Below are 24,941 nucleotides of genomic sequence, written 5' to 3'. Positions count from 1 at the left end.
AGTATGAACTGGATACTCACGAACTGACAGGATAGGCCGTGTCTCTGCTCGCTCGTAGCCATCTTGGAGGAGAACATCACTGTCAGACACTCCAGACGAAGAATCCTCATCTTCATCATCCTCCTGGATGAAAAGACCAGACCACTGCTGAGGCATCTCCTACCCACAGCATAGGCTGTGACACCCCCAGTGTCACTTCCAGACACTCAAAGGAAGGTCCCAAACAGGGAGGGAAGGACATGCAAGTAAAGGCAATACCAGGGAACCCAGGGGATGCTGTGGAGGGCAGAAGAGGAGGACACTAGCAGAGCAGGCTGAAGTGAGTGACAGGCTCTGCTGTGCTTGCCCCAGGTCACACACACACACACATAGCAACACTGCCCAATTCAGGTAGTGATAAGTAACACAAGGAAGTTGGAAACTTCAGGCAGATCTGCAGTATTGCAGAACTGGGAGAAAAATAAAAATAAATCCAAGCATATCTAGCCAGCACAAGCAGGCCTAGTTCCTAACTCCATCCAACTAACATCAAGCCAGGGTCTAAATCAGTGCAAACAATTATGCCTCCCTCTGATCCAGTAAAGCCACAAGTATGTTTTACAGCAAGGACATAATTCAGAACTGTCCACAACCTGGGATACTGCCCAAGTAACAGCAAGGACATCCCAGCCTGTCCCAGTAAAATGACCTGAGATCAGCAAGGATTTATAGTCCTCAGCACACTCTAAATAGCACCAATATATTGGCTGCCACCTCTCCACATTCATTGAGCAGCGCTTCTGGGCAAGGAAAGCATGATCAGTAAGAAATGTGAACAGCACAAGAGATTTTTCAACGCAGGAGCAGAAAATCCTGTATTTAATGAGCAGCCCCACAGGGAACTAACAGCTATATTTTATATGGCAAAGTTAAGTACAGTAGAAATTTATTTCTTTAGAGTTAGTAACGAGGCAAAGATGCAGAGGAATGCCAGGAAAATCCAATGCACAGAACAACAGGAGGAAAAGGAGAATTAAACCTCACACAAACCTTGCGTTTTTCCATTCTCTTCCACCTCAGCTGGGCATTTGCAGCAGCCATGGCTTCCACCACAAAGGTCGTAGTCATGTAGCTACAGAGAGAAGAATTCAATTGAGATCATCAGTAATAGTCAAGAACTGTCCCTGAAAAGAGATGGAGAATAATTCCCACCTGTTTGTAGGAGCAAACAAACAAACCAAAACAATCCTTTTACCAGCTCCCTCTACACTTTTTGATAATGCTTCATCTCAGTTTATTGCTCCCTTTTGCTCTTGAGATTCAGGTGTTCAAGAAGACCACAATATACAGTAAACTATAACACACTTTCAGATATAATATGTCACTTTAGATATTTGGAAGGCACATTTGTGGTGTTCCTGTGTGTTGAAGGCAACAAGAGAACTTTGACCTTTGCCAGAAAGCAAGTTTCCTTCCTCTTTTTAGAACCTAGGACAAACCCAGTTCTAATCTTTGCTCATGGAAAAGGACTCTGGTCCCTTAAAGAATCTTACACATGGCATCAGAAGCAAAGCAGCAATACAAGAACAAGGAGCACATCACATATCACACATGCAGACAAATACTGGAGGCCAGTGAAAAAGATGTCCAGGGAGACAGGGAGACCCCAGTCCTATAATATTAATCAATAAATTTTAAAACCCCCATAAATCAATCTTACTTAAGGCTTTAAAGTGGTTTCTCACTACTTCAGGAACTGGACTCACCTATCAAGCTGAAATAAGAGATTGGTTTTACAAGAATAAAAGTGCTGAGGCCTGTGTAGCAATTTCTGCCCAGGCTTTTCCTGCACCAAAGGCACCCAGTGGGCATGAGGAAGTCACAAGCACCAAAATAAAAGCAACAGAGCTCCCAAGGCATGCAGTACTTTGAGCTGTGTCTTCTCAGCTTAATCCAGTGCAGTTCTGGTGCACAGATTTGGAGGTTTGTGCTGTCCTGCTGACCTTGATGGACAGTCTGCTGGTGCTGAATTCCACATATTTAATTTATGCTTTTAAACTAATGGTCCTAGTTTAGGGCAAATTTGGGAGAAAACCTCTAAATGGGGTCCCACCAGAAAGCAAATTCAAGTAGCCCCTTCCCAACTGGTTTGGGAAAAGATTTCCTTAGAGAAAGGTGGAAAAAACCTGTTTATTTAACAGAAATTGAATAATATTAAACAATAAAACCTCCTGCTGTTCAAAGAGATGGCACATCCAGAAAAGTCCTTGTCATGAGGTGTAGCCCAGCTCGCTCAGTCTCAGTCCCTCCGGCACTGGAATGTGCCAAGGCCAGGCCCTGGTGGGCCACAGGCATGAGCTCCTGTGTTTGTCTGGGTTTTCAGTCCAGAGCAGGTTTGAACAGATTCAAGGAAAAAGATAAAAAACAGTCCAGGGAACTTCTCTGCCTCAGCTAGGTAAAAACTAACAGCAAAGGAGAGCTCTGTCCTGCTGCAGACAGCACAGTCCAGGAGCAGGATGTGGGGGAGTGAGGGCTCTTTCTCAACACAAACTGGACACTTCTTTCCCCTTGTTCACTCTCAGAGCCAGTTTTAAAGGTGCAGAACTTAATATGTAACAAACAACATGACTGGGGATACAAGCATCACAAAGTCACTCTATGACAGTAACTAAAAGGAATTGCTTCTGAAGCTCCCAGTTACTGGTAACACCACAGATACCATTTTACCAAGGCTTTGCAGCACCCACCTCTGAGCTGGGGCACTCACAAGTATTTGACCATACAGTGTCCCTGAACAGCAGCACATAACAGATCCCAAAAGCTCTGTCTCCAAACCAAAGGCACGTTCAGGCTGGCAGAGCTCGTTACTGAAAAAGCTGGCACTTCAAAAGTCCATTTGTACAAATGCTAGGAGAGAATTTTGTTTTATTTTATATTAAAACCAAGCAAGAAGCAAGCAGGGACTCCCAGCCCACCAGAAGATGGCAATTGTAGCAGTAACTCCTTAGAATTCAGTGCTGTATCCACAGCCTTCAGCTCCACCTGCTGCTCCAGCAGGGAGGCAACCTGGGCAGGGGCTCACAGTGAACCAGCTCAACAAACAGGAGCCCATCTCCAAGGTCTTGAGCAGCAAAGGTCTGGAGGGGCTAAAACAGGCCTGGCTATACAGGAATTTGTGTTCCTGACACTCTTGCAGCTGTGAGAGAATTGCCAGAAGCCAAGAGAAAACTTACACATATGCAAATTACAAAGCAAAGACTTGACCCTGTGCCACTTGTGACCTGGCTGGTGTTTGGGGAACTGATCTGTGACAGAAGTAAGCATGGAATGTATCCATAATGAAGACAATGTCAAAAAGGTAGCTGGGATACAGATCCCAGAAGACTCTGGACTGGAGGAAAAGTCCTTCCCATAAGTCAGGAAATGGGATGTACCAGAGAGTCAGGAAGTACATCCCTCTAAATCAGGTCCACACCACCACCACAGAAATCATCACTCAGCAAAGGGACAGAGCACACAGGAAAACAGCAAAAGTCTCTACACTGTCCACACCCAGCTGAACCTCCCAGTCCCCTAAAGACACACACACATCCTACCTCATAAATCCCAAGAACATCAGGAGGATGAGGCTGACAAGCCACCCTGCTGTGGCAAAGGCCTTGGGCATGGTCAGGGCTCCTGTTCCCACGATGAGGTTGAACATATACACCAGGCCAACCTGCAATCAGCCACATGATCCAGCATCAGAGTATGCCAGGAATCATCCAAAACACCTCACAACAAACCTGATTTAGATGGAGAGGGCAATCCCTGAGCCAGCAGGATGAGAACAAGTCCAGTGAGAAATAACTGGAGAAGGGAACCGAAATCCAGAGAGAACAATGTGGGTAACAGCACATTTCTGGAGAAACTGACATATCCTTCCATTTTTCTAATTATTTTAAATTATTTTTTTCTCTCTAGGTTGTAAAGTTATAAAGCACATGAGATTTTTTGTTTGTTTGTTTTAAAATCACTGCCTTCTACCAGAAGGTCTGTGCTGTGGGCTGGGGTCTCTCCTTTTTTTTCTGACCTGAACACAAGTAGTTATGACTATGTATCTTTCAGGACCTTTTATTTATGTCAAGCAGGAAATATCCAATGAGAATTCTAATTCAAAGCCTGCTTGCCATTTTACATTTTTTTATTTTCAGTAAGAGGCTGAACATATTCTAAAGGAGGGATTTTACTTCCTGAAGGGAAAAGATTTTATCTTCTGTGGCAATGAGCTTTTCCAATGTCCAGAGACAAAAGAGAACTCTGCACTTGCACAGGACTCCCCACACTATGCATTTAGCTCAATTCAAGATCAAAAACTGCCAGAGTTGTTGTGCTTTAGTGTTTTGGGGGTTTTTTTTAAATATAGGACAGAGTCCCTCCAGAGGAAAGCCAGTAAAGAGCGGTGTATGAGCAGACTTTTCTTGGGCATGGAGCAATTAACATCAGGAGAACTATTCCCCAGTGACCCTGAGAGCACTTCACTGGCATATGCACAGCAAATTCATCTTTTGCTGAACATCCCACAATGATCATTTTCTTTTGGTCAAGCAGAAATGAGAATGGTGCCTGCAAGGTTCAGCCTGGTTAGACATCTTTAGGGGAAGAGGGGAGTCTCAGCCTTTGAGATTACTCTAGGAAATTCATGCAGCACCAGCATAACAACATAAGAACATAAGATCAGGTGACATTAATTTTTGAGGGTCCAGACATCCCACTTACTGTCTTACTTCTCCATTTTTTTCAGTTGTGACCTATTTCTGCAGCCTAATATTAATTTCTTCTACATTTTATCATTAACATGGACATGAAAATTTTAAAGCATTGAAAATCCAACACACAGATTTCAGGGCTGGTTCTAAATTTATTGAGTTCACTTAAAAAAAAAAAAAAAGTGTTTACAAAGTGCTGTTTTTAAAAGCTGACATTTTGTGAAGACTTGTGGCTATGAAAACCAGTATTTCCAGTAATATAGGAAAGCAGTAATTTGCCCTGCAGTTGCACAGGACACCACATTACAGGGTAGAAACCTCTTAATTACTCACTTTCAGCAAAGTGGTATAAAACAAATTACTGTAACAGCTGCAGCTAAGTAAACTTTGAGAAATTCAGAGGAAAATATTTATATAAAGCAACAAAAAGGAAGAAAGTGGGAAAGTTTCAATGTCCCAGTCCCCCCTGTTTATGCCAATGACAATTTGGGTTGATGAAAACATTAACAAAACGTAAAAAACTGGGCAAAATGATGAAGCACTGGTATGGGACATGAAGCTCTTTTTAGCAATTTTAGACCTATACTTTAAGCACACATCATCCCTTTACTTTAAGAAAAGTGATCTGTGATGTAAAAAAAAACCATATAACTACAAACACTAAGCATCTTTAACCACCCTTTGACCTCCATCATCTCCTGAAATGCTGAGGTTATGTCCATGAAGAAGTAAGACTTGCAAACACAGTGCTGAGGAAAGACAATTTTGAAAAACAACCTGTAACCAAACCTTCAAGTAGTGGAACTTACATAGGGAGAGTAAAGCTCTCCTGTGTCAGTGATGCCACCTGCCATCCTGGAGAGGGAGGGGAACCCCAGAGCAAAGCCAGCAGCGTATTTCTGGGAGGGTGTTTTCAACTTCTGTTACCTTTAATCTAGGGAAACATCATAACACTGTGTTATCTTTGCTGGTAAAAGGAAGAACTTACAAGTTAGCTTTGGCATATCAGTTTTCTGGTATTTGAACAGATTTCAGCAGGATCATGCCCTTCAGACAGACCCCACTCACCAGCACCACTTGGTTCAATACTCTGTGAGATGATTTCATACCTGTTAAACTGGTTGAAAAGCAACCAAAAGGCCCTGCCCTTTCACAGCATGTGATGACCAAACTTCATCTTCTCCAAACAGCCAGAGGGGCTGTTCCAGACAAATAAAACCTCAAGAGGAAAAATTACTGCCTTGAGGATGATCTCAACCTGCTGCTTCTCATGCAGCTACTACTCCTTGCAAACATGTGCCTCTTGCAAATCAAAAAACCAGCCTAAAATCACTCCTCTTAAATTCAAGTACAGAAATAAGTAGACAAATGAAAATATTTGACCTATTAAAAGACACCCCAAGATGCTTTTCATGCACCAACATTTCCAAAGCAGAAGCATTTGGGAAGCTTTAAATTGTTTCAAAAAAACCTAGACGTGTATGGGGGAACTGAAGCTTCCTAGAAGTTTTCAGTGGCAATGATTAGCCATAATTGAATTAAGGGCTTCACACTTCTGTGTGAATGTGCTCCTCATCAGCCACACCAGCTGGGACAAATCATCAGCACAAGCTGAACTCAACTAAAAAACCCAGTTATAAGCTTGTACACCCATGCGGAATGCAGGCAGTATAGCCCACTGAGGTCATAACTAGACCAGCCTCAGAGGAAGAGTTCAAACGCCACCTTTTATAACAAACCTCGGCTCAAAACGCAGAAGCCAAGCTTGGCAAACACAGAGCAAGCAGCAAGACAACGAACACTGTGGGACGCGGTCGGGGACAGCGTGTCCCCGTGCAGGCCCCCTCCCTCAGCGGGGGGAACCGACCCCAGGGCCCACCGAGGGCACCAGAGCCCCTCGATCCTACCCCGGCCTGGCTCCCCCCGGGACCGTCCCACAGATGGAACAGTGCTCCCCCCCGCCCTCTCCAGGGGGACTCCCCACGTCCCACAGAGAGCCCCCCATATCAGGACATTCCCCAGGCCTGTCCCCGCCTGTTGAGCCCCTCCCCACCCCTCAGCCCACGCTGTCCCCAAACCTCCTGTGAGGCCCGGACCGCGTCCCGCCCGGGGCCCACCGGGCCGCCCCCGCCCCTCACCGGCGGCAGCGGCTCGTGCCGGCAGCCCCGCCCCCGCCCGCGCGGGGGCACTTAGAACGCACGCGCTGACCGAGCGCGGGGCCTTCCGTGCACGTGACCGGTCCGTGGGGCGGGGCGAAGGCGCAGGCCGCGATTGGGTGAGGGTAAGGGGCGGGGAGCGGGCGGAGACACGGCGGGGCCTGCGAGGGGCGTGAGCGCGAATGGGCGCGGTCCAGAAAGAGGCGTGGCAGGAAAATGGGGTGGGGCCAGAGGGGGCGAGACCGTGCGGAAAAGGGGCGCGTCCAGGAAAGGCAGGAGCGGAGCGGGAACGGAGCAGAGGCGGGGACAGGGTGACGGCACCGATCGCGATTGGGCCACGGGAGGAACGGGGCAGAGGCAGAGGCGGAGCCTTGCGGGGCCACGGGCGAGGCAATGGGGGCGGGGCCATGGGGAGGCGGGACGTGGGCGCTGCACGGAAGGGGCGGGGTCACACGGGGCGGAGGGATGACGTCACTCATTCCGCAGCAGAGTGAACGGGATCTTTGCGCATGCGTGGGAGGGGTAAGGCAGGCTCACGTGACCTCCCGCCCCGATTCCCCTCAGTCTCGGGTCCCCCGGGTGCCCCCCAGCCCCGGGGATCCCGTCGGGATATTGGAACAGGGATTCGGCTGTGTTAATACGGGGATATTGGTGTGACCTGGGCTATACGGACAGTGAGAGCTGCTTCTCGCTCCCGAAAGGCGCCAGGCCACGCTGGCCCATCCTCTGGCCTCGCCGGAGACACGAGTGGGGTGTTGGGTCTCTCTCTCAGTGCAGAGGCCATGAAGATTAACCAGGACACGGTGCTGCGAGGAAAGAAGGTGACGCTGGTGCCCTACACCTCGGCACACGTGCCCCGGTACGTGCTCCATGCCTTCCTCGGACCCTCCTGCATGGTCTGATCCGCTTCTCCCCTTGAGGACGGTGTTGGGTTCAGGAAAGGTGTTGTCTGCCAGCTGCATGGCCCGCTTCCCCCTGTGAATCCATCAGCGAGGTGTCCTCCGTGCCCGGCAGCACCAGCCCTGCCAGGACTGTGCTCTGTGCCAGCTCTGCTGTCAGGGAGAACCTCACCTGTGCCACTGGAAATACCTGGCTGTGAGTGAACACAGCACTCTCTTCATCGAGGTCTTTCCCTGGTGATGCAGGAAGAGCAAAGCTTCGTGTAAAGCCAGGTGGATGTTTGGTAAATTAGGCGTGCCAACAGTTTGTAAAGTAAATCAGAACAAAGCATTAGTGTTTTGTCAGTGTCCAGGAGGTGCTGTGTCAGTGTCGCTCAGGATGAAATGCACCAGAACTCAAAAACATCAGGTGTGCATTGGGCACTCCAGACAAAGCCACAGGATGGGCAAACTTCCTAAATTTCCAGAGTGGTGTATTACATAAGGGAGAGAGGCTTGTGGATACATTTTAAGTCACCACGCAAGCCGGGCTGGTGTTTTCAGAGCTGCTTTGTGATGCCCTGACCCCTAGAGCACTGGGAGGGATCCAACTTTGGTGCTGCAGCTGGGGCAGTGATGTGGGGCCCGGTCCATTGCCAGGTACCACGAGTGGATGCAGTCGGAGGAGCTGCAGCGACTGACAGCCTCGGAGCCCCTTAGCCTGGAGCAGGAGTATGAAATGCAGCGCAGCTGGCAGGAGGACGCTGACAGTGAGCATCTGGAATGCTTTCTGAAGGAGGGTGGGAATGGTCCTTTCCACTCTGAGAAGGACCCACAATGAGCTGGAAGTGCCCTGTGAGTGCATTCCCCTAAACCAGAGGGGATGTGAGATTTTCTACAACAGCTTGAACTGTTTTTCTCATTACAGCTGGTATATATTCAGGGAAGTGGAGAATGTCCACTTCCTCAAGCTGTTTGTGTCCTTTTTATGCAGTTTCCCAGAGACTAGTGATTCATTTTGCACAGAACTTTGTGCTGAGCTAAAAAACATTAAGCATCACTCCTGCACAGCTAACACTCCCCAGGTCTGATTGCTGAAAAAAGGTGGAAGCAGGTTGTATTTCTCCTAGATAAATTGAATTATTTTATGACCACCTGGTTGAGGTGTGTTGATTGAATTGGTTCCCTGACTCTCCTACAGGTAATGAATCACTGCCTATAAAAGCCTGGTAGAAATTTAGTAAGCTGGAAAATACTGAAGCTGGCAAAGACTTCAGTCTGGAGCATTTGTCTTAGGTGGCATCAAAAACCTTACTCAGAGCAGCAGTAACATGGACCAGGTGAATCACTCAGTCTCAGTTTCTTTTGCATCAAACAATTCTTTGGCCCAACTTCCTGCTGAGTAAGACAAGGCACAGAGACCTCAGACATGGGAAGAAAGTTTTCCCCTTCTTTCACAGGCTGTTTCTAGTCTTGGTATCTGTGTCACCCTCACAACAGGTTTTTCCAAGTATTTCTTTCATTTCTGCAGGTGGGAACAGGCACACCTGGTGTGGGAAGCCAAATTATTAACTCTTCCTTGCTGTTAACACATGAAAACTCTTGTTCCCCTGTCCATTACACACCTTTAATTTAATTCTTTGGTAATTTATGAATAATTATTAGCACACTCTGAATATGCTGCCACATTCTTGTTTTCCCCAGAGTGTACCTTCATTGTGCTGGACTCGGAGCGCTGGCCTGGGCAGGCGGAGGAGAACTCCATGGTGGGGGATGTGAATCTCTTCCTCAACAACACTGAGGACCCGACTGTAGGCGAGATTGAAATCATGATTGCAGGTTAAGTTCTGCTTCATAGCTTGGGGCTCTGTCACTGTGGCTGTGTGCTGCAGACAGATGTTGACAGATGTTCCTGCATCAGCTTTTTTTTCTCATACTTTACCCTGGCTATTCAGCCCTGATCAGTCCATGGTGTGTCCAGGTCACAGCCTCTTCTGAGAAGTGTCTGGTGTGGCTGGTTTTTCTCCCCTAACTGGATGCTGACTCTGCTGTCTCTTTCAGAGCCCAGCTTCCGTGGCAGAGGGTTTGGCAAGGAGGCAACTCTGCTGATGATGGCCTATGGTGAGGCTCAGTGCATGGGAACAGGGGTGTGGTGGGGCTGGGATCTGGCAGCACAAAATTTCCAGTGATACAAGCAGGGTAGTAAGGGATGCATCTGCCCCACAACTGGAGTCCTGTGCTTTTATAGATGTGACATATAATAGAAGTGCCTCTCTCTCTGATTTCTCCTGCAGGAGTGAGAAAACTGGGGATCACCAAGTTTGAGGCTAAGATTGGTCAGGATAATGAAGCCAGCATCTGCATGTTCAAAAAGCTTCACTTTAAGGAGGTGCAGTAGCAGCCCATTTCCCCAGAGAATATGAGCAGCATTGCCCTGTGGCTGGGATTGAGCTGCTTTCTCTCTGTGTGCTGCAGGTTGCTGTGAGCAGCATTTTCCAGGAGGTGACGCTGAGGCTGGATGTCAGTGACCAGGAGAGACAGTGGCTCCTGGAGCAGACAAACCACGTGGAGAAGAAGAGCTACGCTGAGCTGCAACAGCCAGTTGGGGTGCTGGACACCTGGCAGACACCTCCAGACACCACCTGGGTTTCCAGGGAGAATCTGGACGTTGTTGCAAGTTCTGGGTGTGGAGGACACCAATGAGCCAACATTGGAACTATTTTCATCTGTCTCCTTCAGCTCCTTTGTCATCTTATCAACTTTGTACTTTGCTCAGCCAGCCAGGATTACTGCCTGAAAGTTGGACCTGGGAACAGCCACTAACTCACAGGTTTGGCTATGAATGACTCTGACTTTGATGTGCTGTTCCAACAGAGCCTAAAATCACCAGCAGTTGATTCCTGGACAAGAAGAAACTTCTCCCACTGCTTTTAAATCAGGACTCATCAACAAGCAGGTTTCATATATTGGCAGCTCAGTCTTTTTTATTCTTGAAATAAAATTTAAAAAAAAATCACAACAATCCGAGGTGCCTGAGCACTACATGGGGCTCAGCTGTTCTCTTTGGCAGCTCAAGAAGTGGTTTAGAAGTTGTAAAGGACAGCAGAGACTCTTTCAACCCAGTTTCCTGGGGTCTGGTAGGTTGCAGAGGGGCACTGCTGGATCCTGGCAGGGAGAAGCCCAGATGTGGGTGAGCACAAACAAAGGGCAAGTTAATGTGATGGGAATTGTTGATATTGGCTGATCAAGACTTGAGCTGAGCCTCACCATGATGAGGAGGGTGAGATCTGCATGAGACTTCTGAGGCAAACCCCCTTTAGCTTCAGGGCTGTGCTCCAGATCTGAGAACTTCAGGCCAGCAGTGCTGTTGCACTTCATTTTCCATGGCTGCTTTGATGAAAGCAAGGAGAGCATACTGAAAGGAGACAGGAACTTCTTCCACCAGCTCAGGACTTGCTCTGCTGAGCCTGGAGACTCCATTTTCTGCTCTCCATAAAGATAAGGATGAATGTGGGGGAAATATCTCTTACTGGTGGGCAGATATGTTAGGCAGATATATTAGTACAGGAGTTATCCAGCCTCTGCTGCAGTAGATCTGAGATCCATGGATGAAAAAGAGGCACTTGCCTGACTCCCACTGGACAAACTTCCCTGTGCAGTTACTCAGCCTGACCCCTCCTGCCCTGTCCACACACACACACTGTCCACAGCAGGAAAGCTGCTAAGAGGAGAAGCCAGAAGGTAAGAAGGATAACTGATGCTCCTGTTTTCCTATTGTAACAGCAGCTTTAATGGCTAACCCTAGACCAGAAATTATCTGTTTCAGTAATGGAGGATCAGGTAATAACTTTCAGATTTGCCCAAGGATGTTTTGGAGATTGGCAGTCTGTGGAATTTTTAGTGTTGCCGTGCCTGTATTTTTAGGGCCTGGGGGCTTTAGTTTTCCAATTTTAGCTAATGTAAATACATTATTCCTGTGACTAATATTAAAGCCAAGCGTGGGAGCAGTGTATCATGGCATTTTAAACGAGTATTTAGTGTGGATTTAGTTGTAGTGAAAGCTTTGTGTGGTAATAAAGTGAAGAGCAGCTCTATTTCCCGCTGGGATTACCATGACAAGGGCTACTAATCCTCCTGCTCCTCATCACCTGCTGCAGGCAGAAATGGATTCTGTCCTCCAGAACAAGATTTGCAGAACCTGCTGGGTGAACTGCTGGCTCTGGTGCTCCTTCCATGAAGCATCTCATCCCTCTGCCAGAGGAGCAAAGCCAAACTGGCAGGAGAGATGTAGCTTGGCTGGGATTTGCTCCCCTAAAACCCGACCAAGGTGGGAAAAATAATTTCTTTTAGCCTCTGCTGCCAGGGGGAAGGGGCAGAGTGATCTCCTGTCGCAGTTCCCCATGCCCAGCTGGTTGCTCTGGAGCCAGCAAGGGCCCCGCTTGGCATCCCCGGTCCCCGGCAATGCCGGTGCTGCCCCGGCTCCACAGGCGGCTGGGAACAGCCTTTCCCTGGCAACCCAAAACAAAGTTGGGTCTGTCCTGGAGCTCAGCCCGCCCCAAAGGCTGGGGGGAGAGTCCCAGTACAGCTCAAACAGGGTTCCCACAGGGAACCAGTGCCCAGCTGCACTGAGCAGGCCAAGAAGCAAAAGATGCTGCTGGGACCCACTGGCTGCCCCCCACTCCTGGCCTGCATGGGCTGCCCCACCCTGTGGCATCCATGCCAGGTAGGAGTGTCCTGCTGCCCCAATGGGATGAGGATGGGAAAATAGAGGATGGGGGCTCACCTTCCCTCAGAGGACATGTCTTTGGAGGATAAGACAGGTTGGAATGGGCTCCCCCAGCTTTCCAGGGGGAAGTTACAGCCTGCACATCCCCTGGAAATCTGGTGGCACTTTTACACTTGGTGTCATTTGAGATGCAAAGATCTGTGACCATTTCTGTGCTCAGGTTAGAAGAGTTTATTTGCAGATTTGGAGCACAAAACAAGAGTGTGCAGAAAGGGAGGAAGCAAAGATACCAGACAGAGGCAATGCACAGCCCTGCCTTGTCCTGCTGAGCCACCCAGGGCTACGTCCATTCATTCAGAGGGACAAGCACCCCTCTTCTCACGGATCTCACCCTGCCTTCCCTCAACTCAGGTGCAACCCAGGCTCATCCCAAAAACCCCTATAGGGACTGGGGGCACATCTGGGCTCCCCCAACAGAGCCATTGCCCTCCAGCCCAGCTGGCAGACCCAGATTAGAGCTTTGCTTCACCCTCCCCCCTTCCCCTGCACTCCCCAGGGGATTAAAGCCCATTAATCACCCTGAGGCATTAACCCCCACCGGGACCAGCTGGTGCCTCCCCAACCCCCTCAACCTGTCCCCATCAGGTGCTGAGGGGTAACCAAACCAGGCCCAGTGTCCCCCAGTTACCTCTCTTTCCCCTAAGCCCCTGGCCACAGCAAGCCTTCTGCACCCCCTCAGGCTCTGGAAGGATTTAGACTTAAACCAGACTTGTGAAGTCAGAAAGGTTTATTCCAGTAAACAGAATTTCTCTTGAGCTCAACAGTACAACAACACCTGATTGTAGCACATGGAAACAAAACACCCACAGGAAGAATTTCCACAAAATAAAGTTTTAAAAAAAAAGTGATTGGAAAAACACTTATTTCAGAAAAAAAAAAAAAGTCTATAAGAAGCTTTTAAATTAAACAGTGTTGGATTCAAACCCTGATTGGCTCTGTCTCCTGGAGTGTGTGGGAGCAAAGGAGACTATTATTGCTTGCTGTGCTGGCTCCAGGCACCCTCTCCTCTCCCAAAATTGCCCCAGGGCAGGGTGATGGGCACTTCCCAATGCTGGACACCTGCACCCCTCCCTGCAGCTGAGGAGGCAGAGGGACATTGTGGACGGAGCTTGCCAGGTCAGGGTCACACACCCTGGCTGTGGTCAGTGGCTGGGCAGATAGGATATGGGAGAAGACACTAAAAGCCTCATATTTTGCAGTTAAAGGGTAATTTGGGGGGGGATATCAAATGGAGATGGGATTTGGGATGGGAAAAAAACAGGGAACAGTGGGGACTGTAGGGACCAGGAGTGTTGGGCATCAGGCCACCCCAAATTCTTGATCCCTCCCAAACCCCTGCTTGTGCCTACCGGGGTGTGCAGGGCTTCAAGGCAGGGCTGGAGAAGCACACTGGGGATGAGCTTTTGGGACAGGGCACCCCCAGCATCCACGTCCCAGAACCGCTCTGCAGGGATGCTCAGTGGCCACCAAACCCCAGCACTTGAGTCAGGGTGGTAGGGAGCAGCCCCACATCTCCACCAGGAGCCCATGGCAGGGAGGAGAGGAGTGCAGGAGAGGTGGATGTGGGGCTGGGGAGGGCTAGAAGACCCTCACCCTGCCTCAGGGCCTTTACAGGTTGCTAAACAGTTCATTTTTCTTGCTCCAGTCCATCTGGGGTGCTCTCTTGCTGGTGCGCTTCTGGTGTGCCCGCTCCTTGGCCACAGCCAGCGGGATGTCGAGGTCCAGGAGGGAGCCAGATGCTGAATGGTGTTTATCACCCTCCTGTGTTTGAGGCTGGGGATGAGAGGAGGTGTCAGCCCCACTGTGTGTCCCCTGGACAGCCCCATGCTGGGGGCTCAGCCCAGCTCCTGTTTTCCAGCCACTGCCCCCCTCCGGCATTCCCAGCCCTACCTCGCTGTGGGTCTCGCTGGAGTTGGGGGACACGGCCAGTGGTGCCGGGCTGGATGGGCTCTCAGACACCGAGTTGGATCGTGGCTCTCCACCATTTTCCTGGGGGGAGCAGGGAGGGAGAGTGAGCTCCAGCCCTGGGGCTTGAGAACAGCCTCCAGAACTGCAAGTCCCATCCAGGGGGCCATCCTCCTCACACATAATCCTCTGTAAACTCCAGGCACATAAATACCTCTAGCACTGCCCATCCAGGGCGGGGAAGGATTAAACCCCGGCCTGACTGCCCTGGCTTTAGCAAGAGCAGGAGGAGGAGAAGGAGGGTAGTTGCAGAGCTTGGTTCTACTTTCCTGCTTCAGCATGAGGGCTCCCAACCCCGGAGCATCAGAAGGCAAAAGAGATGAGGAGAACAGCCACCTCCATGACACTCAACACCACAAGCACCCCCCTTTCTGGAGGACACCCGTTCCCTTCCCAGTGACAGCCTGAGACCACTGTGGTGTCTGGTGGTATCACCCACCCATGGGCAGAGGGGACATGAACAGGAGTGTCCCTGACTGGAGATGGGCATAGATGAATTAAAATCAAGACAAGGCTCTTACCTTCCCTATATCACCATTGGCAACTGGTTCTGGCAAGGGACCTGTGGGATAAGCATCAGGTGAGGATGTGTTTGCTTTGACCCCTTGCCAATGGAGGGCAAGCCAAGGCTGTACCATGGCCAAGGCTCACACAACACTGCCCAGGGTGTGGCCAGGTCCTGAGTTTTTTAACCACCCACTGCAGCCAGCCCCGTGGCACAGGGGAATGCTGCCAGACACATCCCCATGATGGCAGCTGTGATGTGGAGCCCAGTGAGCCCCCTTCCCCATCCTCCTGGGGAGAGGGCCACAGAGGAGAGCAAAGGGCAGCTGATGCTTGTTTGCTCCCCAAGCCATAAACCCTGCCAAAGTGCAACCCAGGGCCATAAACGTGCCCATGTCAGCCCCACCAGCCTGGCATGAGGCCCTTGGCCAGGCAGGGAGACACCAAAGCCAGATGACTCTGCTTGGCCTGAGGGTGGTAAGACCACCTCCCAGAGCTCAGCACCCTTAGGTTTGGTGAGAAGGTGACACAGAGCCAGCAGAAGTGGCACAAACCCCTCCCAGTAGCACAGTCCCCAGCCTACCTGTCAGGTGCTTCTCTGAGGGCACCACCTTGCACTTCTTGAAGAATTCATCTGTGAGGACATCCACCACCAGCAGCCTGGTCTCATCACCACTCGCCTTGATAGCTGCCACCACATCACTGTGCTGCTTGCCCTCCATGCACACACCATTCACCTGCAGGCACCACATCACCACTGGAGCCGGGGGACATCCATGGAGTGATCACATACCCACCTTGGAACCAATCACAATCCCAGCACAGCCGCCCCATAGCTCCCACAGGCATTCACAGCCTTGCAGGGATTAGCAATGAAGCCAAAAAAACCTCATTAAAAGTAGATTTTCCTTTGAGTGGTTGGCATGGGATTGAATGGGCAAAGCTGGCAGGGAATTCCCAGCAGCACATGGACCCTTGTGCCATGCCATGGTCTCCAGAAAGCTTCACCCCAGAAGAGGCAGCAGCACCACACCCTGGTGAGCAGCAGGGCTGGGGCTCAGTTGCTCGTTGCTCTCATGGATCATCATCCCACTGGCACAAACCTGAGCTTATCCCCACCCTGGTCACACCTGACAGCAGGACTTGTGACCATCGTGCACCTTGTCCCCAGCCTGCCCCACCCCAGGGGCATCCCAGGGACAATGCTACTGCTAATTAACCCCCCAGATAGCTAATTAATGTTCATTCCCAGCCCTCCACAGTGCTGCACCCCGGGGTGGGGACCTGCAGGCTGGTGCAGGTCGGGTGGCTGTGCTGTGAGTCACCAGCAGCAGCAGCAGGGACATTGCGTGCCTTCCTGACCTAGGGCAGCTGTCTCCCAGGCACTGGGATGCGAGGGAGTGCCAAGCTATTCAGAGAGACCCCTCAGAGCTCCCCTCACCCCACACACCTCAATGATGCGGTCCTGGGGGGCCAGCCCTGCTGCCTCAGCCGGTGAGCCAGGGTCGACAGCCCGCACATACTGCCCTGGGCGGCTCTTGTCACTGTGCAGGTTGAAGCCGTAGCCATCTGGGCCCTTCTTCATGTGGCACAGCCGAGGTCTCAGCTCCTCCTGCAATGGGAACAATCGTAGGGTGAACGGCTCCTGGGGTCCCCAACATCCTAGGGTGGCACCAGGAACCCCAGAGAGCTGCTGGAGTGGCAGGGACACCATCCTTGGGTGTCCATCTGTGGGCACTGACACCTCAAGATGGGATGTAGGGTGCCAAACATCTTATGTCCCTGGGCTCTAATTAATTAATTAGGTGCAGAGAACACTAATTGCAGTGAAACATTAAAGAAACATGTTATCATGTGTGTGTTCCCAGACCACGCTCTTCCTTTTGGGATCAAGATTGCAACTGAAGGTGGAGGAGGAAACACAGCCCAGGCTGCTGGGAAGCACCCACACTCCACCCCGTCCCACTGGGGAAGCTTTGGCCACTGGAAAGGTCTCAGGGGCATGAACAGGTCCCCTCCATCACCCCTTTGCCAACTGTAGCCCCTCTCCATCACAAACCATGGGGTCAGGGAGATCCCCCACCCCAGAGCACCCCACAGTCACTGTCAGCAGGGAAGAGGCACACAGGGCAGGACCCAGATGGAGCAGCTGTAATGCTGAGGCACCTCCATGCCCTGGCATGACCTTCCAGGACTGCAAAACAAAAACCAGCTCCACTGGGCGATGCAACTGGGATGCTCACCTCTCCAAGAGACAACACCTAGCTCATCTGCACCTGGTTTCATCTTGACTTGTGGATCCACCAGTACCTGGAGCCGGGGAACCCCGCTGGGCAGCCACAGCCACACACTTGGCCCATTTGGTGTCCTCTAAGCTCCCCACACAGTGAGCAGCAGGAAGAAGCAAGAGCATCCCTGGGAGTCTGGCACACAGGAACTGCCTTTGCTCCCCCAGCAGGGAGTGGGATGTCCAGGAAGCATCAGAGGAATCAGGTGACCTGAACCAGACACCTGTGGCACTGTCAGAACTGCTCTGACCCTAGTACCAATACTGCTTCTACAATTTATATATAAAATGGTTTGATCCCACCTTGACCACCAGAAGCTGGGCTTTGGTTGGGCTCTCCCAGCAGCCAACCTCACTCAAACTGCTGGAATATTCCTCACCAAGGAGGCAAGTATTTAATCTTTCATCTGAGATGATTTATTCTGTGTTGGTACCCACAACATCACTGAAGACAGGCCCTGTCAGGCACACCTGCACCGGGGTGCTCTTTGCCCCCTGCACACCGCTCATGCATCTTACCACGAAATCACCTTTGGCCACTGCAGGGAAAACCTGGACCCTGGGGTGCTGACACCCCATATGTGACACACTGGTGTGGCACAGGGTCCCACACAGGCTGGGGTGACACATTTACAACTGCTAAGCCAAACACTGCAATAAAGCCCTGATAAAGCCCCATCCTCTTGCACAACACCCTCCTCCATGGTCAATTCTGGCCGCCACCCTGGGCAGGGAGGTGCAGGCAGCACCCAGCACATCTGCCAGGAGTGAAGGTGATCCCGAGATGCCTCAGCACCGGCATGCAGGACTCGCTCTCCACGTGTCTCAGCTTCACATGCTCAGTGCAACAGCCCAGCTGTGGATTCCCCAGCTGGGTGGAGGATTGTGACCCTCTCGACTTCACCCCTTCCACCCCCCCCATCCCTACCATGCCCAGGTGGCAGCAGGTTCAACAGGGTGTGATAGCATCTTCCACCCAGACAGAAATCCCAAACAATGATGGGGACAGACAATACCCAAAATAAGGGCTAAAGACAGGAGCTGCTGGAGCCTGAAGGAAGGCAGCACCTCCCCAGATCCCTGCCCTGGCTCGACCCTGAGCAAAGGGTTCAGGCTCTGGAGCACCCACGCTCCCAGTGCCCTTGGCATCACTGTGGGGTTACTCCACGCCGATAGCTCAGGACAAAGCCAGAGGGAGCACCCAGCAAGCGGTACTGGCAGCGCTCCCGGGCAAGGAGGAGGAGGGAGGGCTTTGCTCCCACCCATACCAACAAAGCCCTGGCAGCCTGGGCTCCCTGAGATGCTGGTGCTGTGAATTTTTTGGGGGGATGGGAAGCCCTGCAGGGTGGACAGATGTCTCAGGACACATGGGTAGGTCACAGCAGTGAGGGAGGCACTGCTCCTGCAAAGGCAGCTAGCCAAGGCAGAAGCACTCAGCACGAGGGCAGCCCAGCTGAGCCACGACCCAGACCCTCAGCATCCCTCCATCAGCAGCTGGCAGCTCCTCCAGCCCAGTGTGCCAGGCTGCCTGCACCCTCCCCAAATCACAGAAACCCTGCAGGCAGCCACCATTCTGCCTCCCAGAGAGGAAAACAAATGCATCCAATCCTCCAGCGGTCATATCGTCCCCTTTGGGCTGAACGCGAGGCGAGAGGGTTTTGGGCCAACACCCAGGATGAGAGAAGACCCGTGGCTACGGAGCTGGGCAGCGGAAATGCCCCTGATTTCTCTAAGCTGCTGCATCCTGTCCTGCACGGCCAGCAGCTCTCCCACCACGCTGGGACACGGATTAGCCGGCAGAGCCTCCTTACGAGCAATCACAACCTCTGTCAGGGAGGGCAGGGGGGGAAGCTGGAATCAGCCCCCTGCACAGACATCCCATGCCTCTCCTCTACACTCAGGGAATGCAGAGAGGCCTCTGTCTGCAGAAATGCCCACTTGGGATGAGGACTTCTGCAGCATCACGCTGCTCTTCCTACCCTGAAACAGGATTTGGGGCACACGGAGATGCTTCTCCCTCTGCAGCACCTTCAGGCACCTGCCAGGACCAGCAATCCCAGGGATGTGGGGACCCCAGCTGCACAGTATGTCAGAACTCACTCCCCATTTTCCAGCCCCTCAATAGCAATTTCAGGACAGCTTGCAAAGCCTCAAGTCCCAGGAAATTCCCTGCAGCCCTACAAGCAGCACCAAGCCTGCTGGCGGCAGCAACATTCCCAGTTACTCAGAGAAACACAACAGCTCTGAGGATGCCTGGGCCAGCAAATTCACACGGGTCCCAAAATCTGGCGCACACATTCGGGCTTCATACAAAAGGGATGCAAAGCAGCCTCCTTGCAGCATCCCTGTCACGTCCTGCTCGACTGGAGCTGCTTTTCATGCAGCTGCCTTGAGAGGAAATTTAATTCATTTCCTAATTAAACACCAGCTACCCCAGTGCAATGCTCCCAATGCCAGGGGAACTACTCCCTGTTATATTCTGAAACCCAGCCCTGGGAGGCTCTCCCAGGTTTACAAGGAGGGATGAGCCTTGTTGGCAGGGAGGGCTCTAATTTAACACTAAATTTGCAAGAGGGAAGCCTGGGGCTGGTAGTAAATGCCTTGCCCTGGTAGCAGGGCACTGTGCTGGCAGCACCAGGTGCTGCCCTGGGAACACTGTGTGGTTTGCATGAAACTTTCTCAAGACACTCCCAAGCAGCTGAAGCCTCCGGAAACAAACACAGGGGGAGACAAACTGTCACAGCTCTTGGTGAGGGGACACCTTCACGGCACAGGGTCCCAGGAAATGGGGCTGACCTGAGAGGTGTGAAACTGTCACCATGCTGGCTCAGCACTGCAGATGGATGCATGGATCAGCTCCCCAGGGAGGCTCAAAACCTCCACTGCAGCCTCAGGGGCATTTGCACACTCAAGGTTTGATAGGAATGAAAAAGGAGCCCATTATGCATCTTCCACAACTGCCTCAGGGATCTGTGGGGGTGTCTGAGCCCCCTGGCAGTCCCAATGCTGCAGGACCCAGTACAGTTTGGAAAGAGAATGGATTCTGCTGGAAGGTGGGAGATGCTAAACATTGCTTACCACAAGCAGCTCTCCCAGCTCTTGAGCGTCTCCAGGCTTGTTAAACAAATAAAGGCAAGTCCAGCCCAATAATGCAAACAGAACTCTGACACGTGTGAATGTCCCACTTCCCCTGTGATCCCAGGGAATCCCACCAATCCACAGTGATGGGATGGGGCTGCGGGGGGAAGGAGCAGCCAGCACCAGTTGCCGGCCAGTGTCTGGGAACAGGACACCAGTGTGCTCCTGCCTCACCAGAGAGAAATCCCTTCCTGCCTGCTCCAGCCTGGCTCAGCATCCCACCCAGCATCTTCCCACCCTCTTCACGGGTGCCTGGCCAGGGCGATCTCTTAACCCACTTGCCTCTTCCACTGGGCCCTGCCCCCAGCTGCAAGATTTCCTGCTGCTACCTGTTGAGAAACTGTCTGGGGCCTTGTGGCAATGTCTCCCCATGTCACCCACTTCCTGCTCTAGTGAGGAGAGAAACCACTAGCAGAGAAACTGCCAGTGGTAACTGTGTGAGAGCTGTGCCCTGAGCCTGCTCCCCAAGACTGTGGGGAATCTTCAGCCAAGGCTATCCCCCAGAGCCCAGGAGGTATCACCAGCTGGGGATGTCTTCCAGAATCTTGTGGGGCATCTCCAGCTTCCTAAGCTCTTTCCATCACTCCTGCCAACACAGTGAGCAGGCAGTGGTCCCACAGCATGAGAGGGCTCCATCCTCTTTGGGGACCACACATCCTCAGCCCCCAAGCCTGGCAGGGGACTCACCTGAGCTGCATTAACAACTCAGGTGAAATCAAACTAAATCCCTTTTATTTTTTCCCAGCCCATGGAGAGGTCTGGGAGCAGAAAGCAGAGCACAGACTAGGGCCTTGCTAGCCCTGAGGCACCACTGGCACTGTGACACATGGGAAAGCAGGCATGTTCTCCCTGCATGGGGCAGCACCAGAGCCCAGCACAGGGCCACTCACAAGGGACATGGGAGGATACAGGGGACAGCAAGCAAGAGAGACAGCACAGGGATACAGCATTGGCTGTTTCCACCCAAGTAATCACAGAGGTGCTGGAGTGATGTTTTAGCCAGGCTGGGATGAGAGCTGTGCCTGCAGTGCATCAGCCCAACCAGGGGAACTGGAACAAGGCTATAAAGTCCAACAGGAGACACAGCTCAAAACCACTGAATCCTCAGCAAAACCCTGCATGTCAACAGCTCAGTGATACACCAAGGTCTTCCTGGGGCTCAGCATCAACACTGGGAAGGCTCCACTGCACCAACCTCTCTGGGAAAAGGTCATAAGATCTCCCCAGAAGGATTTTCACACTGGGAACACCAAGAGGCTGCTGCCCAGGAAGCCATCCACATGCCTGTTGTAACAACAAACACGTCTTTGCTGGGTAAATAAAGAGCAGCATTATCTCCCAGAGCGTCTCTTAGGAACCGCTTGGGGCATGAAAGGTCAGCTGTTTCTCAATTCCTCACCTTTCTACATCACTTTGTTTGTGCAACTGCTCACTCCCACGCGTGTTTAAGGCCGACGTTCCTGAGTTAGGAAGCATCCGTGGGGACTGACTGCCAAGATAAAGCCCCCAGCCCGAGAAGGGCTCTGCTATCTCCATTCCACAGCAGAGCCTCAACACACTCAAAGCAGGAGTGACCACCACCAATACCTGCAGTCTCAGCCCCAAAAAACACCCTCTGCCAAGGGTTTTTGTTGTATTTTGGGGTGGTTTAGTGACAGTCGCCCTCAGTCCAGTCCTGGACTCAGCTGCACGTCAAAGCTGGCCCTGTTGCTTTTCTCACCCCGTTTTACCATTCCCGCACACAAGGATGGGCTGAAGGGCTACAGGACTCAACGGGCTCAGTTATGGGTCCAAGCAGCCCCGTGTGCCCACCTGCCCCTGCCCGTCACTGAAACAGCTGGCAGACAGGACCATTAAGAAAAAAAAAATATTTAAAACAAAAAAGGCAAAGCGGTCGGGCGCGGCAGGACCCGGGGCTTCTGGGGAGCTGCGCTTAAAGCAAAGCAAAAAAAGAAAGAATCGAGATCGAAACCACACACGACGCCCAGGGCAGACGCGGCGGCAGCGGCTCCCTCTCGCTCGCCTGTAAGGCGGCGACGACCGCGGCCAGTCGCGACCCCTCCTCCTCGGACAACAGCCTGTGTCCCGAAAACTTCCCAGCCTCAGTCCCCCGGCCGCTCATTTACCCGCTGCTCGCCACCGCTGGGCTCCCGCGCCGCGGGCTCGGCCGGCACCGGGGCCGCCTGCCCACCGACCACCGGCGGCTCCGCACCCGCCCCGCCGCCTTTCGCCAGCTGATCCTCGGCCGTCGAGTCAACGACGAGGAGGCTGACGGCGCCGGCGGCGGCACGGATCCGCTCCACCACCTGCTGATGGCTCTCCCTCTCCACGTTCTCGCCGTCCACCTCCAGCAGCCGGTCCCCAGCACGCAGCCCCGACTGCTCGGCCGGCGACCCCGCCTCCACCAGCCGGATGAACTGGCCGGGCTTGCCCTTCTCGCCGTGCAGGTGGAATCCGTACCCGTCCGGGCCGCGCTCCAGGCGGCACAGCCGGGCAGCGGGGCCCGCGCCGCTGCTCATGGCGAGGGAAGCGGCGGCAGCAGCAGCGTGCCCGTCCCGCCAGCCGCGCTCAGCGCACTGCGCGGCACCGAGCCCGCCGCACGCTTTATATAGGGGGCGGGGCGAGGGGGCCGGCGGCCGCCAATGGGACAGCGCGATGGGATAATGCCCGCCAAATAAGGATAATAGGTGGGCGCGTTTATGTAAATTAGGAGGCGTGGCTATGTAAATATACGTGCTGAGGGTATGCAAATGAGCTCTCGCCCCGTGTGGGGCGTTCTGGGCGCGGCGCCTCCGGGTCGGGCCGCTCCCTGCTGGGGTCCAGCGCTCCCCGGTAATGCTCGGCCGTCCCCCGCAGCCACCTCCGCCTCTGTCTGCGCCTACCCGAGTGTGCCGGGGCAACTCGCGATCCTCGCTGAAGAGCGGAGATCGGCTCTGCCACCGTCTCGGACACAGCCCCCGCGGCGGGACGCTCCCGGCTGCTCCCGCTCCGCCGCACACACCGGGTGCCCTCCCGGGAAATGTCCGTCCTGTACCCTCGCACAGTCCTCGAAGGGTGCAGTCGGTCCCAGCGCTGCTCCGACGTACAGGGTGGAGGGGGTGCTTGAAGCTTCGACAGTAAAATAAAATCTCCAAATCGAAATTTCGTGGGAAAGTGGGCCGGGAAGAGGGCAGGTAACTCGCTTTACAGTGGAAATGAGATCCCAGCCCTGTTCCCCCAGCCGCCTCTGAACCTTACTCAGCACCCTAGAGCTGGGGGCCCGAGTCGGGGGAGATGCAGGGAACCTCAGGGGATTGCTCTGCCCTGGCTCCGTGTTCTCTGCTCATGGATTGAGGAGCAGAAGTAACTGCAGGGGGTCATGAGCGTGTGAAATCCTGGGCTTTGGCCTCAGCCAGGGCAGAGCAAGGCAGCAACAAGCCTGGGCTGCTCCGGCCGTGCATGGCTGCTGGTGCCACACAGAGCTGCTGGGATTGTCCCAGAGAGGCTGGTACAGAGGTACCACAGGTGTCTCCCAGTGCAGGACCTGGGTGAAGTTCCTAAACAAAGGTCCTCAGGGCAGCCAGGATCACGTTAAACCGAGCTGCAGACAGGCAAGCAAGGAGGGGACAGCTGTATGCCATGGGACATGTCTCTCACAAACTGCTCTGCCCCAAAACCCTGCTCAGGGACCTCAGCGGCAGAGGAACCCCCGTGTGCTCGGAGTGGCTGTGCTGCAGGTCCGTGGGACCCAGCTGGGAGCACAGGGTGGGCTCATTTGTTTCCTCCACTCGGCTGAGCATTCGCCCGCAGCCGCTCGGCCCTGAGAAAAGCAGCAGAGAGGAATCCCACGGAGGCCAGCAGCAAATGCCTGCAGAGAGGAAAACCAGGGCAAGCGTGTTGTGGTATGGCCCCAGAACCGGGGGATCTACTGCCTGTGTTACAGCCGTCCCCTTGGCAAGGGGGGTGCAAGCACCACAGCCCCACAAGCGAGTTTCTTGGAAGGGCAGATGCAGAGCACATTTTGGGTACCCTGTGCTAAGTCAGGAAACAAAACCCAGCTCCAGCAAGGCTGGTTTGAGCAAGGGCCCGTGATAAGGAAGAAAGGCAGCAGCAAAGGAAACAGCTGAAGCTGCTTTTGGTCCAATAATGCCTGCGGGACTGCAGGGCACAGGCAGGACCGTTGCGCCCCAGCTGCCTCCTCCTGCCCTTTGCATCTTGGAGTGAAGTTAAAGGAGCTCAGGAAGGAGGAGGGAAAGAGAAAAGAGCCAACGTCTGTTTGTGTTGAAGCCACCCAGCATTTTTTTGCAGACATCAGCCAAGCGGCAGCAGCAATGCCTTTGGTGGGAAGACAGAGTTATTTGGGGAATGCTGGACTCCGTACCATGAGAACAGCAGGGGAGGAGGTTGGTTTTAATTTAACAGGCCGTGTTTACTCTTCCCCTCTCACCTTTGGTCTGTCTGAAGTGTGCAATGAAAGCCTCCCCCCACCAGGGAGGAAGGGGCCATGGGTGCTTCCCCCTC

General features: G+C 52.8%; 3 protein-coding genes across 8 annotated transcripts in view; 1 reads left to right on the top strand and 2 right to left on the bottom strand.

The window, feature by feature from the left end:
* TMEM104 (transmembrane protein 104) overlaps nucleotides 1-6,966 on the bottom strand; it is a 44,193-nt gene extending 37,227 nt beyond the window's left edge. For 2 of the 4 annotated variants that reach the window (XM_015646029.3, XM_015646032.3), the window contains exons 1-5: nucleotides 6,866-6,966; nucleotides 5,537-5,661; nucleotides 3,576-3,697; nucleotides 1,030-1,111; nucleotides 21-123 (exon numbers count right to left, since the gene is read on the bottom strand). In XM_015646029.3, the coding sequence (XP_015501515.1) occupies nucleotides 21-123; nucleotides 1,030-1,111; nucleotides 3,576-3,697; nucleotides 5,537-5,581 (352 nt within the window). In that variant the 5' untranslated portion in view covers nucleotides 5,582-5,661; nucleotides 6,866-6,966. The other 2 variants (XM_015646031.3, XM_033518678.1) reach the window with 2 other exon arrangements.
* Nucleotides 6,967-7,353: 387 nt separating this feature from the next.
* Nucleotides 7,354-10,783, top strand: NAT9 (N-acetyltransferase 9 (putative)). 3 transcript variants are annotated; one of them, XM_015646015.3, is made up of 6 exons: nucleotides 7,354-7,742; nucleotides 8,422-8,531; nucleotides 9,466-9,600; nucleotides 9,823-9,882; nucleotides 10,056-10,150; nucleotides 10,237-10,783. In XM_015646015.3, the coding sequence occupies exons 1-6, from the start codon at nucleotides 7,666-7,668 to the stop codon at nucleotides 10,462-10,464; spliced, it is 705 nt and encodes a 234-aa protein (XP_015501501.1). In that variant the 5' UTR covers nucleotides 7,354-7,665; the 3' UTR covers nucleotides 10,465-10,783. The 3 variants fall into 3 exon arrangements, with proteins under 3 accessions (XP_015501501.1, XP_015501503.1, XP_015501502.1); XM_015646017.3 differs by having other exon boundaries at nucleotides 7,356-7,978; XM_015646016.3 differs by having other exon boundaries at nucleotides 7,356-8,055.
* A 2,476-nt stretch (nucleotides 10,784-13,259) lies between these two features.
* Nucleotides 13,260-23,025, bottom strand: SLC9A3R1 (SLC9A3 regulator 1). The gene is made up of 6 exons (XM_015646014.2): nucleotides 22,568-23,025; nucleotides 16,467-16,628; nucleotides 15,600-15,753; nucleotides 15,034-15,074; nucleotides 14,438-14,536; nucleotides 13,260-14,320 (listed from the first exon to the last, which is right to left on the bottom strand). Exons 1-6 carry the CDS (start codon nucleotides 22,958-22,960, stop codon nucleotides 14,156-14,158), a joined length of 1,014 nt encoding a protein of 337 aa, XP_015501500.1. The 5' UTR covers nucleotides 22,961-23,025; the 3' UTR covers nucleotides 13,260-14,155.
* Between the last annotated feature and the right edge of the window lie 1,916 nt (nucleotides 23,026-24,941).

This window comes from Parus major, chromosome 18, assembly GCF_001522545.3.
Source record: "Parus major isolate Abel chromosome 18, Parus_major1.1, whole genome shotgun sequence".
Taxonomy (NCBI): Eukaryota; Metazoa; Chordata; class Aves; order Passeriformes; family Paridae; genus Parus; species Parus major.
Note: the sequence above shows the minus strand (reverse complement) of the source record. Positions and strands in the feature narration are given on the sequence as shown.